Source organism: Sus scrofa, chromosome 18, assembly GCF_054392235.1.
Source record: "Sus scrofa isolate SSC_HxYL_T2T_F1_AM1 chromosome 18, Sscrofa_HxYL_maternal_Yorkshire_Landrace_v2.0, whole genome shotgun sequence".
In the NCBI taxonomy this organism is placed as follows: Eukaryota; Metazoa; Chordata; class Mammalia; order Artiodactyla; family Suidae; genus Sus; species Sus scrofa.
Window position 1 is genome coordinate 47,006,909 of NC_139400.1, and position 12,401 is coordinate 47,019,309.

Sequence of the window (12,401 nt, forward strand, 5' to 3'; positions counted from 1 at the left end):
ATGAGGTTGCGGGTTCGGTCCCTGCCCTTGCTCAGTGGGTTAAGGATCCGGCGTTGCCGTGAGCTGTGGTGTAGGTTGCAGATGCGGCTCGGATCCCGCGTTGCTGTGGCTCTGGCGTAGGCCGGTGGCTACAGCTCCGATTCAACCCCTAGCCTGGGAACCTCCATATGCCGTGGAAGCGGCCCAAGAGATAGCAACAACAACAACAAAAAAGACAAAAAAAAAAAAAAATTGATCTGAAGCTGAGATGATAAGCACTGCTGATTTTCTGGAATAAATCCTGTTACCAGTTTCTCTAAGAGAATAATAAAAACAAGTAACTGTGCCAATATAAAATGATCTTTTTGTAGTTTTAAATATTACATATTACCTTATCATTGCATCATTAAAATATCATTGAAGGACCTGAGGTAGAGTTAGCAGCTCAAATACAAGATGTGTAAAATAAAAATAAGGTGGACTTACCAACTAGTTGTTAAATTATTTTTGTTAATGTGATCTGACATTTTAATTTTTAAAATTTATTTCTTGGCCATACCGTGGCATGTGGAAGTTCCTGGACCAGGGAATGAACCTGTACCACACCAGTGACCCAAGCCACTAGAGTGACAACTCCAGATCCCTAACCCAATGCACTGTAAGAGAACTCCTGACATTTTAGATAATGAAAGATTTTCCCCTTTCACTAAAATAACTTCATGATTACCTGGTTCTGGCTTTCCTCAGTATATAAAAGTCTGTTTCCGACTTAATTAAATATGTTTTACTTTTATTCCTTTAAAAAATCGATATATTCCTCCACTCTCAAAATAATTAAATAACTAGTAATAATTAGATAACTGTAGTTTTCGCTACAGTTTCAGGAATATATTCTTTTCCATTTCCCACTGCTGATAATACAGCACTCTCTTCTTTTCTCTTGTTCTCCCTTCTCTGTTTGATTTCTGCACTGTCCATTGCCATACCTTGAAACTATTTTTATGAAGTTTTCTTTCTTTCCATTGTCTTCCTTAGTTTGCCTGCAATAGGCAGTTTTCTTAATTAGCAAAATGACGCTGCTTTGAACTTGGGTCCGTAAGAGAAGCAACCACTATTCTTAACTTTAACCTCCATGATCTCAAAACTCACAGACATCTGGAATACTGGAATTGATACTTCTTTCAAGTATTTATTAAATGTCCACTAGGTGCCTTTTTCTTAAAGACATGCTCTACATTTCATGTGTATCTTTCTCATCTCTACTCCAAATTTAAAAGGAAAAGCAACAAAGTAAAATATTCCTAAGCTTATTCTTTTCCAAGTGTAATACTTTTCAAGGATTTTTTACACATTTCAGTGTAAAAACTATAAATGAAAAATTACGTTAAGAAGCAAAATGAACATCTAGCAAAGGTAAATATGCCCTAAGAAAGAAAAACAAGTGTGCTAAAGCAAATTTAACAAATAAATGAATTTTTTATTAAGCAAAATTGCCTAATCATCTACCTCTAGGAGTTGAAGCCAATGTCTTCATTCTACTTATTAAACAGGACCACTCCCAAGTCCACAAATAAACATGTGATGACTGTATTTATTCTAATCCATTTTAAGACATCTATTTCCAAGAATCCTTTCTATCTGACCCACTCCAGATACTAAACCACTGACTGTGAATTTCTCTGATACATCTAAATATCCTCATCACAGCACATACCTACTTACATATTATAATCTTAGGGTTTTTTTTTTTTATTTTCATACATGTATGACTTTCCTATAGTAAATCCTCCTGCAGGAATGGTCTATTTTCTTGTAATGCTTCTAAACTAGTAAGTCCCACTCATCAGAGGCCAGGCCGTGTACCTTCGAATGTTCAAAGTCTAGCTTCTGACTCAGTAACTAGTCTTCCTTTCTGAAGTATTTTAGGTATATAGACAATTACTGATTGCATATTTTAAAAATACATAAGAAAAAGTTATAGATTATCATGGTGTCAAGCACTGGGCAAGTAGCACAGAAGAGTTAAAACTGAGGAAGCACAGATTTAAAATTGAGGAAGAGAGTAAAATCAGAAGGAATTCACTGGCAATTAATACTTATGAAACATTCCCTACACATAAATATTACATGTGATTAATATTCTTCTGAAGTCACATCTTAAGAATGGAAGAGTAAGGAAAGAGTTTGGAATAGAACCCAAAGTGTTGTATTCTCAAAACCAAGATACAAGACCATCTTTTCCTATGCATTTGCTCTTCTCCTACTGTGTGAGGTCTGGCAACCCCAAGAGCTGAATCAGGCCTGTCATCTACTTTAGACCAAAACACTTGGTCTTGAGCTCTTTTGAGAAAAACCAATTACATGCAATCTCTTTGATTTCAAAATTACTCTCATCTCTTGTATATTTCTTAAGGTTGCAATTTGACTCAAATTCCCCCGTGCACTTTTAAGAATGATCCTGTTGTTCCATGATTTTCAATTATCATCCATATGCATGTTACTACCTCTACATAGCAAAAGAGATTCCTAGGTATTGGGAAAGTAGATAGGAGTTATGAAAAGTAAAGAGACATCAACTTAAGATGGCTATCCAAAACTGGAGGTTGAATAGAGCAGCTTGCAGTGAAAGTCTGGAAGAACAAGCAAGGTAAGAGAAGAGAAAAGTGGCAAAGGGGTATAAAATGTCATGAAGGAGGAATTTATTTCAACATGAAGACGCTGAGGTTCATTTTTCGTTCCCTTTCTGTTCCCTGCTCACTAATGTCTCTGGTTCTTCTAAACTTTTTCTGCAAGATTTCCTCTCTGCTGCTGCTTTTAATCAGAATTACTTCAATGTCCTGTTCTCACAGGCTCTCCTTCTCTTTCACCAGGTGCAGAAGGTACAATATAGGAGTAATGTTTTCCCATTTGGGAGGAAGATCAGTTTTGTTCACAGAATTCCAGTAACCAAAATGTTCTACTTACCAGCTACCAAGCTGTGTACCTTTAAATATTCAAAGTCCAGTTTCTGACTCAAAACTTAGCCTTCCCTCCACAGTTTTCACAAACTTTTCATATTAAAAAAGAGCAACAGCCTTTTCCTTTCCACTTTCCATACCTCTTTTCAGTATTAAACCTCAATACAATATATAAAGAGACCCATTTTCCTATGTATTCCCTGGCCACACAAGGAATTTTTTTTTTTTTTTTGTATTTTTGCTCACAACTGTAAAACCTTGGCAAAATAATCCAAATTGTCCCCATGCAGTGCTTACTTTAGGACTAAATGAAATCATCAATTTAAATAAGCTAAATTTATAAAAGGCAAAAAATAAATCTAACTCTAATTTCATTTAGGGTAAGGAAAAAAAATCTGTTATTTTCATCACTGGTCACACTTACCTTATCAACATATTTCTTAGAATTGTAAAATCACAATGTTCGCCATTTTCAACTAAAAAAAAACAAAAAAACAAAAAAAAAAACGCATATGTTATTCCCACTAAACTCAGCCTTTCCCCTCCCCCTTTGGTCTTTTTAGGCCACACCCGCAGCATATGGAGGTTCCCAGGCTAGGGGTCCAATTGGAGCTGTAGCTGCTAGCCTACGCCACAGCCACAGCGACACCAGATCCAAGTCAAGTCTGCAACCAGCACCACAGCTCACAGCAATGCCAGATCCTTAACCCACTGAATGAGGCCAGGGTTCGAACCTGCATCCTTATGGATACTAGTCAGATTTGTTTCTGCTGAGCAATGACGGGAACTTCCCAGCAGCCCCCTTTTTTAAAATTCAATTTATTTTATTTGTTTTTGGCTGCACCCTTGGCATACAAAAGTTCTCAGGCCAAGGATCAAGCCCATACCATAGATGTAACCAGAGCCACAGCAGTGACAATGCCAGACCCTTAACCAGCTGAGCCACCAGGGAACTCCTAGACCTAGTCTTCTAAAAGGAAGTTGGGTGTTAACAACAAAAAAAGAATATGCAAAATAATTTATATCAAATCTTCATTAAGATTTAACATCATAGTTCTTAATTTAAGGCAACATCATATGCGTATACCTCATTACTTTACTGTAGTTTAATCCTCAGTGATAAAATATAAATCTAAAAAACGAGCTCTCCAAAAGCAAACAATTTTGACATTTTGAAAAGGGAGATCATGTATTTCTCTTTACTGGTAGAAAATATATTTTAATAATGTATTTTCTACCAGTAAATAAAATGCATTTTAAAACTTTGGTATTGAGAGTGAGGGGTGAATCACTTTAGAAAAATCTCTATAAGGTAACCAAAGTGAAAATGTGAGCCAAGAACATTCAGGTTCATTATTATTGTTTTTTAAATGTTATCACTAAAAAACACTTTTAGTGGTGAGGTTGGGGATGGGTAGGGGAAGGGATAGAAAATAGGGAATTACCTAAAACTAGAAATACAAACCAATTTCTTTTGTGCATATTTCCAAGGGCTGTACAAGTTCTAAAGCCAACTGAAGGTTACATGGGGATGACAGAGAGCTGGGAATGAGTGTTGTGTCACTGGTTGGAAAGTTACTGATACGAACAATGACTTGGAAAAGATTCTAAAAATTAAAGAATTTTTCAAAATAATACCAACAAAAAGAGCAATCATGACTCATCTTGATTCCAGGTCACTATAACACAGAATACTATATATTAGGTTAAACCAGTATAATAAAGACAAATGTGGGGAAACATGTTTATTGCTAATAAGGCTTCTAAGAATTGATGCTATAAACTAAGATTTTATTGTTGTTGAAAACTCCTTAAAAATTAATAGAGGCTTTTTTTTTTTTTTTTTTTTTTTTGCCTTTTGTCTTCTTAGGGCCGCACCTGCGGCATATGGAGGTTCCCAGGCTAGGGGTCTAATCGGAGCTGTTGCTGCCAGCCTTTGCCAAAGCCACAACAGTGCCAGATCCGAGCAGCATCTGTGACCTAAGCCACAGGTCAAGGTAACGCCGGATCTTTAACCCACTGAGCAAGGCGAGGGATCGAACCCGCAACCTCATGGGTCAGATTCCTTTCGGCTGTGCCAGGACATGAACTCCTAATAGAGGCTATCTTGATGAATTTTTTTATTCTAAGAGGATATGATGCCAAAAAAATATGACTTTTGTTCTGAAGATGGGGAATTGTGAATGTCTTAATTGGGCTTCTGACAGCTAGTCTCATTCCTGAGGGTCCCGGACCCATCTGAAACTCAGATAAAAGTGGCAGGCCTTTTCTCCAAGATTGTTTTCAATTTTAGAAGGTTTATTAGAACCTCTGATAGTTATCTTTGGGCCCCAGGTAAAGAACCTTTACGTTTTAAGTATTTTCAAACAAGAAAACAGGAACAAACTTAATGGTCGGGTGGAGATGGGAGGGTGGGTACTGACAAGTGGCTTTTAAAGTACTACAACATTAGGATTTAAACATACTTGCCTGATTTAGTAGGACACAAAGGTCTGAGAAACTTGTATGTATTTATGAGGAAATGACATCCAATGAAACTGAATTTAGAATGATCTTTTAATCTAGACTATATCAAAGCAGTATTATACTGTTTACTATAAATACAAAAAATTTTTGGCCGTGCCTGCAGCATGCAGAAATTCCTGGACCAGAGATCAAACCCACACCACAGCAGTGAACTGAGCCACAGCAGTGACAATGCTGGATCCTTAACCACAAGGCTACCAGGGAATTGCTATAAATGCAAAATTTTAATTACATTTGTGAGATCTTTATAGAAAGCCATTCACTGAAAAAAACCTTACCTTCAGCAACACCCCATGGATACTGCCTTCCTCTGACTCTTTTGCCATTAACTTCAATGATAGTATTACTACCTACCACAGCAAGAGGTAAACGGTCCTATAAAACAAAGTATTCTTGTTCAAATATATCTCTGTAGTCTTCACAAATTCAATAATAAAAGTTAAATCACTCAACAGCTAAGCAAAAAAAAACCCTGATAGTTTCTGCATTCACCTTTATAGGCCATTCAATTACTATTTAGTAAATTGCCATTGTGTGGTATTATCACCAATGTAAAATAAATAAAATTATATTTTTACTGAAAAATTTTAAGAATACAAAGGCATATAATGATAAAATTATTTGTTAAAACATCATTCCAAAAAGAAGTGGACTCATGTTTTAAAAATTAAAAAGGGTAAAAAATATATTGGCAGTTATAGGCAAAAAAATGGGGCTTGTGATTAGCCTGCCTACCTGATCATAAACCAGCCCTAACAGCCTGGACACAGAGAATATTTTACTTGCTAAACTCTACCTTTGGAACTCCAGATGTGGGGAACTGCATTTGTATCCAGACTAACTCAGGGAAGTCCTTCAAAATTCTTGCCACTCACAGAAATATATAAGAATATTGAAAATATATGGCTATTTTATAAAACCTCAGAAATTCTTCACTGTCAGGTGTAAGTATTACATTATTTCAACATAATTATTTGCTTACATAGTACCATTATTCAATACATCATTTTTGGGTCCAGGGTACTTAGGAAACCACCACAAATTAAAAATACCAAAAGTTATACTGGTATAGATTTTTGGTTGATTTCTTATAAAAGGACAAAAGAAAACATATTTTTGGCTCTGGAAACAAAGATTAAGTATAATATTGCTTTTAAAAACAAATCCTCTCCCTTTTTATTACCCACCCCCCTCCCCAGTTTTTTTCCATTACCTGTTTTTCAAGGAGGGGAATTATAAAATACAAAACCAGTTTAACTGAAGACAAGAATTATGTTATTCATCTCTCTATCTCATATAATACTTTACTATACATAAAACAGCCAAACGACAAAGTTATTCAGTGTTGAATTCAGCTTTATGATTAATCTCCTTATTTATTCTGTAAGTCAACTGTTTAAAAGCACTGCTATTTCTGGTCTTTCTAGCAGATGTTATAGAGCTTTCAAGGCCCTAAAACATTTTAGTACATGTACGGGAATGAACCTACCTTTATCTTTTTAACAAGCTTATTTTCTTCTTCATCATCTGTCTCTGGAAATTCATATATTTTAATTTTATGTTCTTGGATTTCTTTCATTATCTAAAATGTAAGAGGAAGTTTAGCAAAAGAATACCACACACTAGTATTATTTTTATTATATTCTTCTTAAATTCCTCAGTCCTTCCTTAGCTCCAGTTCCTTTACTGTTTTCAATGATGCAAAATGTAATCCAAAACCAAAGTACTATGTTGGCCTTTTTTTTTTTTTTTAACAACAAAACTGACATATAAATACCATTTTTAAAATCTAGTAACTTCAAAAGTGTTAAAGTCATAAATTATAATAACAAGAGTTCTAAAAATGATATGATTCAAAAAAAGGGCTTTATCCAGTTGACTTCTACCTAATGGTTTTAGGTCACTTATTTACAATGACTGAGATACTTTCTCTAGATAAACTCTCACCAACTGTTTTATTCAACTGAATCAACAGAGCTTAAATTCACCTAAAATTTTTAGTAGAATTTGGTAAAGGTTAAGTAAAGGTAAGTAAAACTAAGTACTGCACTGACACCAGGAGAAAAATTTGCACTTATCAGAAAATATCCTTGCATATACATGTGCATACGCAAAAACCAAGAAGCAAGAGATATACGATCAAGCAAGCACACAGGAGAAAACATGGCCTGAAAATTAAGAAGCTAAGGTGTTAATAATAATTAATGAGAATGCAGAAAAAAGAAAGCAACTTATTAACAGCAGAAATGACTTAGCTCAAATTAAATTATCTTGTCCCAAACGACCCCAAATTCTAATAAGAATACAGAAATGCAAATAATGTTGACTACCTACCCTATTTTAATTCATAACAAACTGGTGGCTAACACACCAATAATTAACTACCTGCCTGTACTGGTAGTTCGGCATTACTCACACTGCTGGGTAACCAGCAGCAGTAAAGGGATCCTACACAAAATATGCTACATGGTTACTAAAACAAACAGAAGTCAAAATGCCCTGAGAAAAACAGGACCACATTTTTTTTTTTTTTAATAATTGGGTTATGTGTCTATTTAAAACAACAACAAAAGAATAAATGATGAGGTGTGAAATATGTGACTAGAAGAAAAAAAGAAACACTAGTAGTTAGCTCTAAGAGCAGTGGGTCTTAGTCAAAGGCTGCACATTAAAATGGCCTGAATGAACACAGAGAACAGACTTGTGGTTGCCAATGGGGAGGGGGAGGGAGTGGGATGGACTCAAGAGTTTGGGTTAGTAGATACAAACTATTACATTTAGAATGGATAAGCAATGAGGTCCTGCTGTATAGCACAGGGAAGTATATCCAGTCTCAGGCTAGATTGAGATGGAAGATAATATAAGAAAAGGAATATATACATATATGTATGACTGGGTCCTTTGCTGTACAGAAGAAATTAGCACAACAGTGTAAATCAACTATACTTTAACAAAAATTTTTTAATTTTAAAAAGTGGCCTGAGTGAGCATCTTCAAAATAACGAACACCACAAAGCCCCACCTTAAACTACTAAACTGGTCTAATAATTCATTTTGAAAAAATTCTCTAAGTTCTCTATGACTCTGATAAATACTTCCGGTTAAAAACCGGAAAAAGAAAAAGAAAATTATACAATCACTACAATATGACCTATTTGGAAGTAGAGATCATTGCTTATTCATCTTTTTTTTATTTTTTTTTATTTTTTTTATTTTATTATTATTATTTTTTTTTTTTTTTTGTCTTTTGGTTGTTGTTGTTGTTGCTATTTCTTGGGCCGCTCCCGCGGCATATGGAGGTTCCCAGGCCAGGGGTCCAATCGGAGATGTAGCCGCCGGCCTACGCCAGAGCCACAGCAACGCGGGATCCGAGCCGTGTCTGCAGCCTACACCACAGCTCACGGCAACGCCGGATCGTTAAACCACTGAGCAAGGGCAGGGACCGAACCCGCAACCTCATGGTTCCTAGTCGGATTTGTTAACCACTGCGCCACGACGGGAACTCCCTTATTCATCTTTTTGATCTCTTGGTTGTTCAGCACAATTCCAAATCAAGACACATACAGATCAAGATAGAAATGTTTTATATGAATTGTATCTAAACTCAGAAACAGCACAAGATAAAAATGGGAGTGAATATAAATTAAAAAGAAAAACACAAACTCCTGGTATAAATAACAAATATACAAAAAATGATATACTAATACATTCTCAAAATTTAATTAGATTTAACAAAAGGAAATTTCAACAGGTTTTTGAAATATATTTCAAGTTATTCTAAAATGAGACCAGCTTCACCTACCAGAGGGCAGACAGTGTAAGCAAGAAAACTATGACCCCATAGCCTGCAGAACTGAGTTTACAAACACAGGTCAACACATCCCCTGGACCTAATGGTCCCTGGTCCTTGGGTGATGAGAGGGGAATGTACTACAGATACACACAGGATATCCCCTAAGGCAGTGAGCCACTTCTCCAAGGTTGAGAAATGTAACTAACCTACTATACACACAAAAATACAAAGAGAAATTTAAACAAAATGAAATGGCAAAGGAATACATTCCAGATGAAGAAACAAGATAAAACCTTAGAACAAGTAAGTTAAGTGAGATAGGCAAACTACCTGAGAAAGAGTTCAGAGTAATTGATCATAAAGATGATTCAAGAACTGGGAAAAGGAATGGTTGCACAGAGCAAGAAGTTTTTTTTTTTTTTTTTCATTTTTTAAAGTTTTATTGAAGTACAGTTGATTTACAATGCTGTGATAATTTCTGCTATACAGCAAAGTGATTCAGTTATACAAGCACACACATCCATTCTCTTTCAGATTCTTTTCCCAGATAGATTATCATAAAATATTGGATAAAGTTCTTTGTGCAATATAGCAGTTCCCTGTTGGCCAATCATACCATATACCTCAATGGGCATATGCCAATCTCAAATCCCCAGTCCACCCCTCCCCCACTTCCGCCCATCAACCTTTGGTAACCATAAATTTTTTGAAATGTGTCTTTTTTTTTTTGGGTAAATAAGTTCATTTGCATCCTTTTTTAGATTCCACATATAACTGATATCAAGATATTTGTCTTTCACTGTCTAACTTCACTAAGTATGATAATTTCTAGGTCCATCCATGTTGCTATAAACGGCACTGCTCCCCTCTTTTTTATGGCTAAGTAATATTCCATTGTAGATACGTACCACATCTTCTTTATAAGTTTTTAACAAAGAGAAAATATAAAGAACAACCAACCAGAGTTAAGAATACAATAACTGAAATAAAAAAAATACATTAAAATAGGAGAATAAATTAGGTGTAAGAACAGATCAGTGAACTGGAAGACAAAGTGATAGAAATCACTGCCCTGAAACAGAATAAAGAAAAAAAGAATAAAAAGAACAGAGGATGGCTTAAGAGACCTCTGGGACAACATCAAACACACAAAACATTTAGAGAAGTATCAACACCTATCCTTCTGAGACTATTCCAAAGAAAGGAACACTTCCAAACTCATTCTATGAGGTCACCAACACCTGATACCAAAACAGGAGTTCTGGTGTGGCTCAATGAATTAAAGACGCAGCATTGTCACTTCAGTGGCTTGGGTCACTAATGTGTTGGAGTTCAATCCCTGGCCTGGGAACTTCCACATGCCATAGGCACAGCCAAAAAAAAACTAAAAAAAAACAAACAAAACAAAACAAAAAAAAACAAACAAACCCACACTTTAAAAAAAAGAAAAAATTATAGGCCAGGTAATATCACTGATGAACACAGACCTAACAATTCTCAACAAAATACTAGCAAATAAAATCCAACAACATATTAGGCGTTCCCATTGTGGCGCAGTGGTTAACGAATCCGACTAGGAACCATGAGGTTGTGGGTTCGATCCCTGGCCTTGCTCAGTGGGTTAAGGATCTGGCGTTGCTGTGAGCTGTGGTGTAGCTCGCAGATGCGGCTCGGATCCCACCTTGCTGTGGCTCTGGCGTAGGCCGGTGGCTACAGCTCTGATTAGACCCCTAGCCTGGGAACCTTCATATGCTGCGGGAGCAGACCTAGAAAAGGCAAAAAGACAACAACAACATATTAAAAGAATCATACGCCACCATCAAGTGGGATTTATCCCAAGGCTGCAAGGATTTTTCAATATCCACAAATCGATCAGTGTGATATACCAAATGAACAAATTGAAGAATAAAAACCATATGATCATCTCAATAGATGCAGAAAAGCTTTTGATAAAATTCCAGATAATGGGCATAGAGGGAACAAACTCCAATATAATAAAGTCCATATATGACAAACCCACAGCTAAAACCATACTCAATAGTGAAAAGCTGAAAGCATTTCCTCTAAGATCAGGAACAAGACAAGGATACCCACTCTAGCCACTTTTATTCAATATAGTTTTTTGGGGAAAAAAGAACTAAAAGCAATTCGAATTGGAAAAGAAAAATTGTCACTGTCCTCAAAGAAAATCCTAAAGACACTAACAAAAAATCTACTAGAGCTCATCAATGAACTCAGTGAAGTTTCAGGATATAAAATTAATACACAGAAATCTGTTGTATTACTTTTTTTTTTTTTTTTTTTTTTTGGTCTTTTTAGGGCTGCACCCAAGGCATACGGAGGTTCCCAGGCTAGGAGTCGAATCAGAGCTGTAGCTTATGGCCTGCACCACAGCCACAGCAATGCTGAATCCGAGCTACATCCGTGTCCTACACCACGTTCATGGCAACGCAAGATCCTTAACCCACTGAGCAAGGCCAGGGATCAAACCTGCATCTTCATGGATGCTAATCAGATTAGTTTCTGCTGAGGCACGATGGAATTCTTATTGCATTTCTATATACAAAAACCAAAAGATCACAAAGAGAGATTAAGGGAACAATCTCATTTACCATCACATCAAAAAGAATGTGTAAGGTAAGAATAAACCTATCTAAGGAGGAAAAAGACTTGTGTTCCAAAGACTGTAAGATGCTAATGAAAAAAACTGAAGACAACACAGAAAGATAGGAAAATATACTGTGTTCTTGGACTGGAAGAAACTATATTGTTAAAATGACTATACTATTCAAGGCAATCTACAGATTCAATGCAATCACTATTAAATTACCAATGTCATTTTTCACAGAACCAGAACAAAACATTTTTAAATGTGTATGGAAACACAGAAGACCGTGAAGAATCCAAGCAATCTTGAGAAAGAAATACATGACCTCACACAGGTCAGAATGACCATCATCAAAAAGCCTACAAATAACAAATGCAGGAGAGAGTGTGGAGAAAAAGGTACCCTCCTACACTATTGGTAGGAATGCAAACTGGTACAGCCACTAAGGAGAAGAGTATGGAGGTTCCTTAAATAACTAAAAACAGGGCTGCCATATGATCCTGCAATCTTACTCTTTGGCATATATTCAAAGAAAACT

The 12,401-nt window shown here is 36.0% G+C and overlaps 1 protein-coding gene across 8 annotated transcripts in view; it reads right to left on the reverse strand.

Annotated features, from left to right (window-relative positions):
- Positions 1-12,401, reverse strand: part of SEPTIN7 (septin 7) — a 202,048-nt gene that overhangs the window by 14,128 nt on the left and 175,519 nt on the right. For all 8 annotated transcript variants that reach the window (XM_085005834.1, XM_085005831.1, XM_085005833.1 and 5 more), the window contains 3 exons: positions 6,952-7,044; positions 5,741-5,837; positions 3,361-3,412 (listed from right to left, as the gene is read on the reverse strand). In XM_085005834.1, coding sequence (XP_084861960.1) covers positions 3,361-3,412; positions 5,741-5,837; positions 6,952-7,044 — 242 coding nt within the window. The remainder of the gene's footprint in view (positions 1-3,360; positions 3,413-5,740; positions 5,838-6,951; positions 7,045-12,401) is intronic.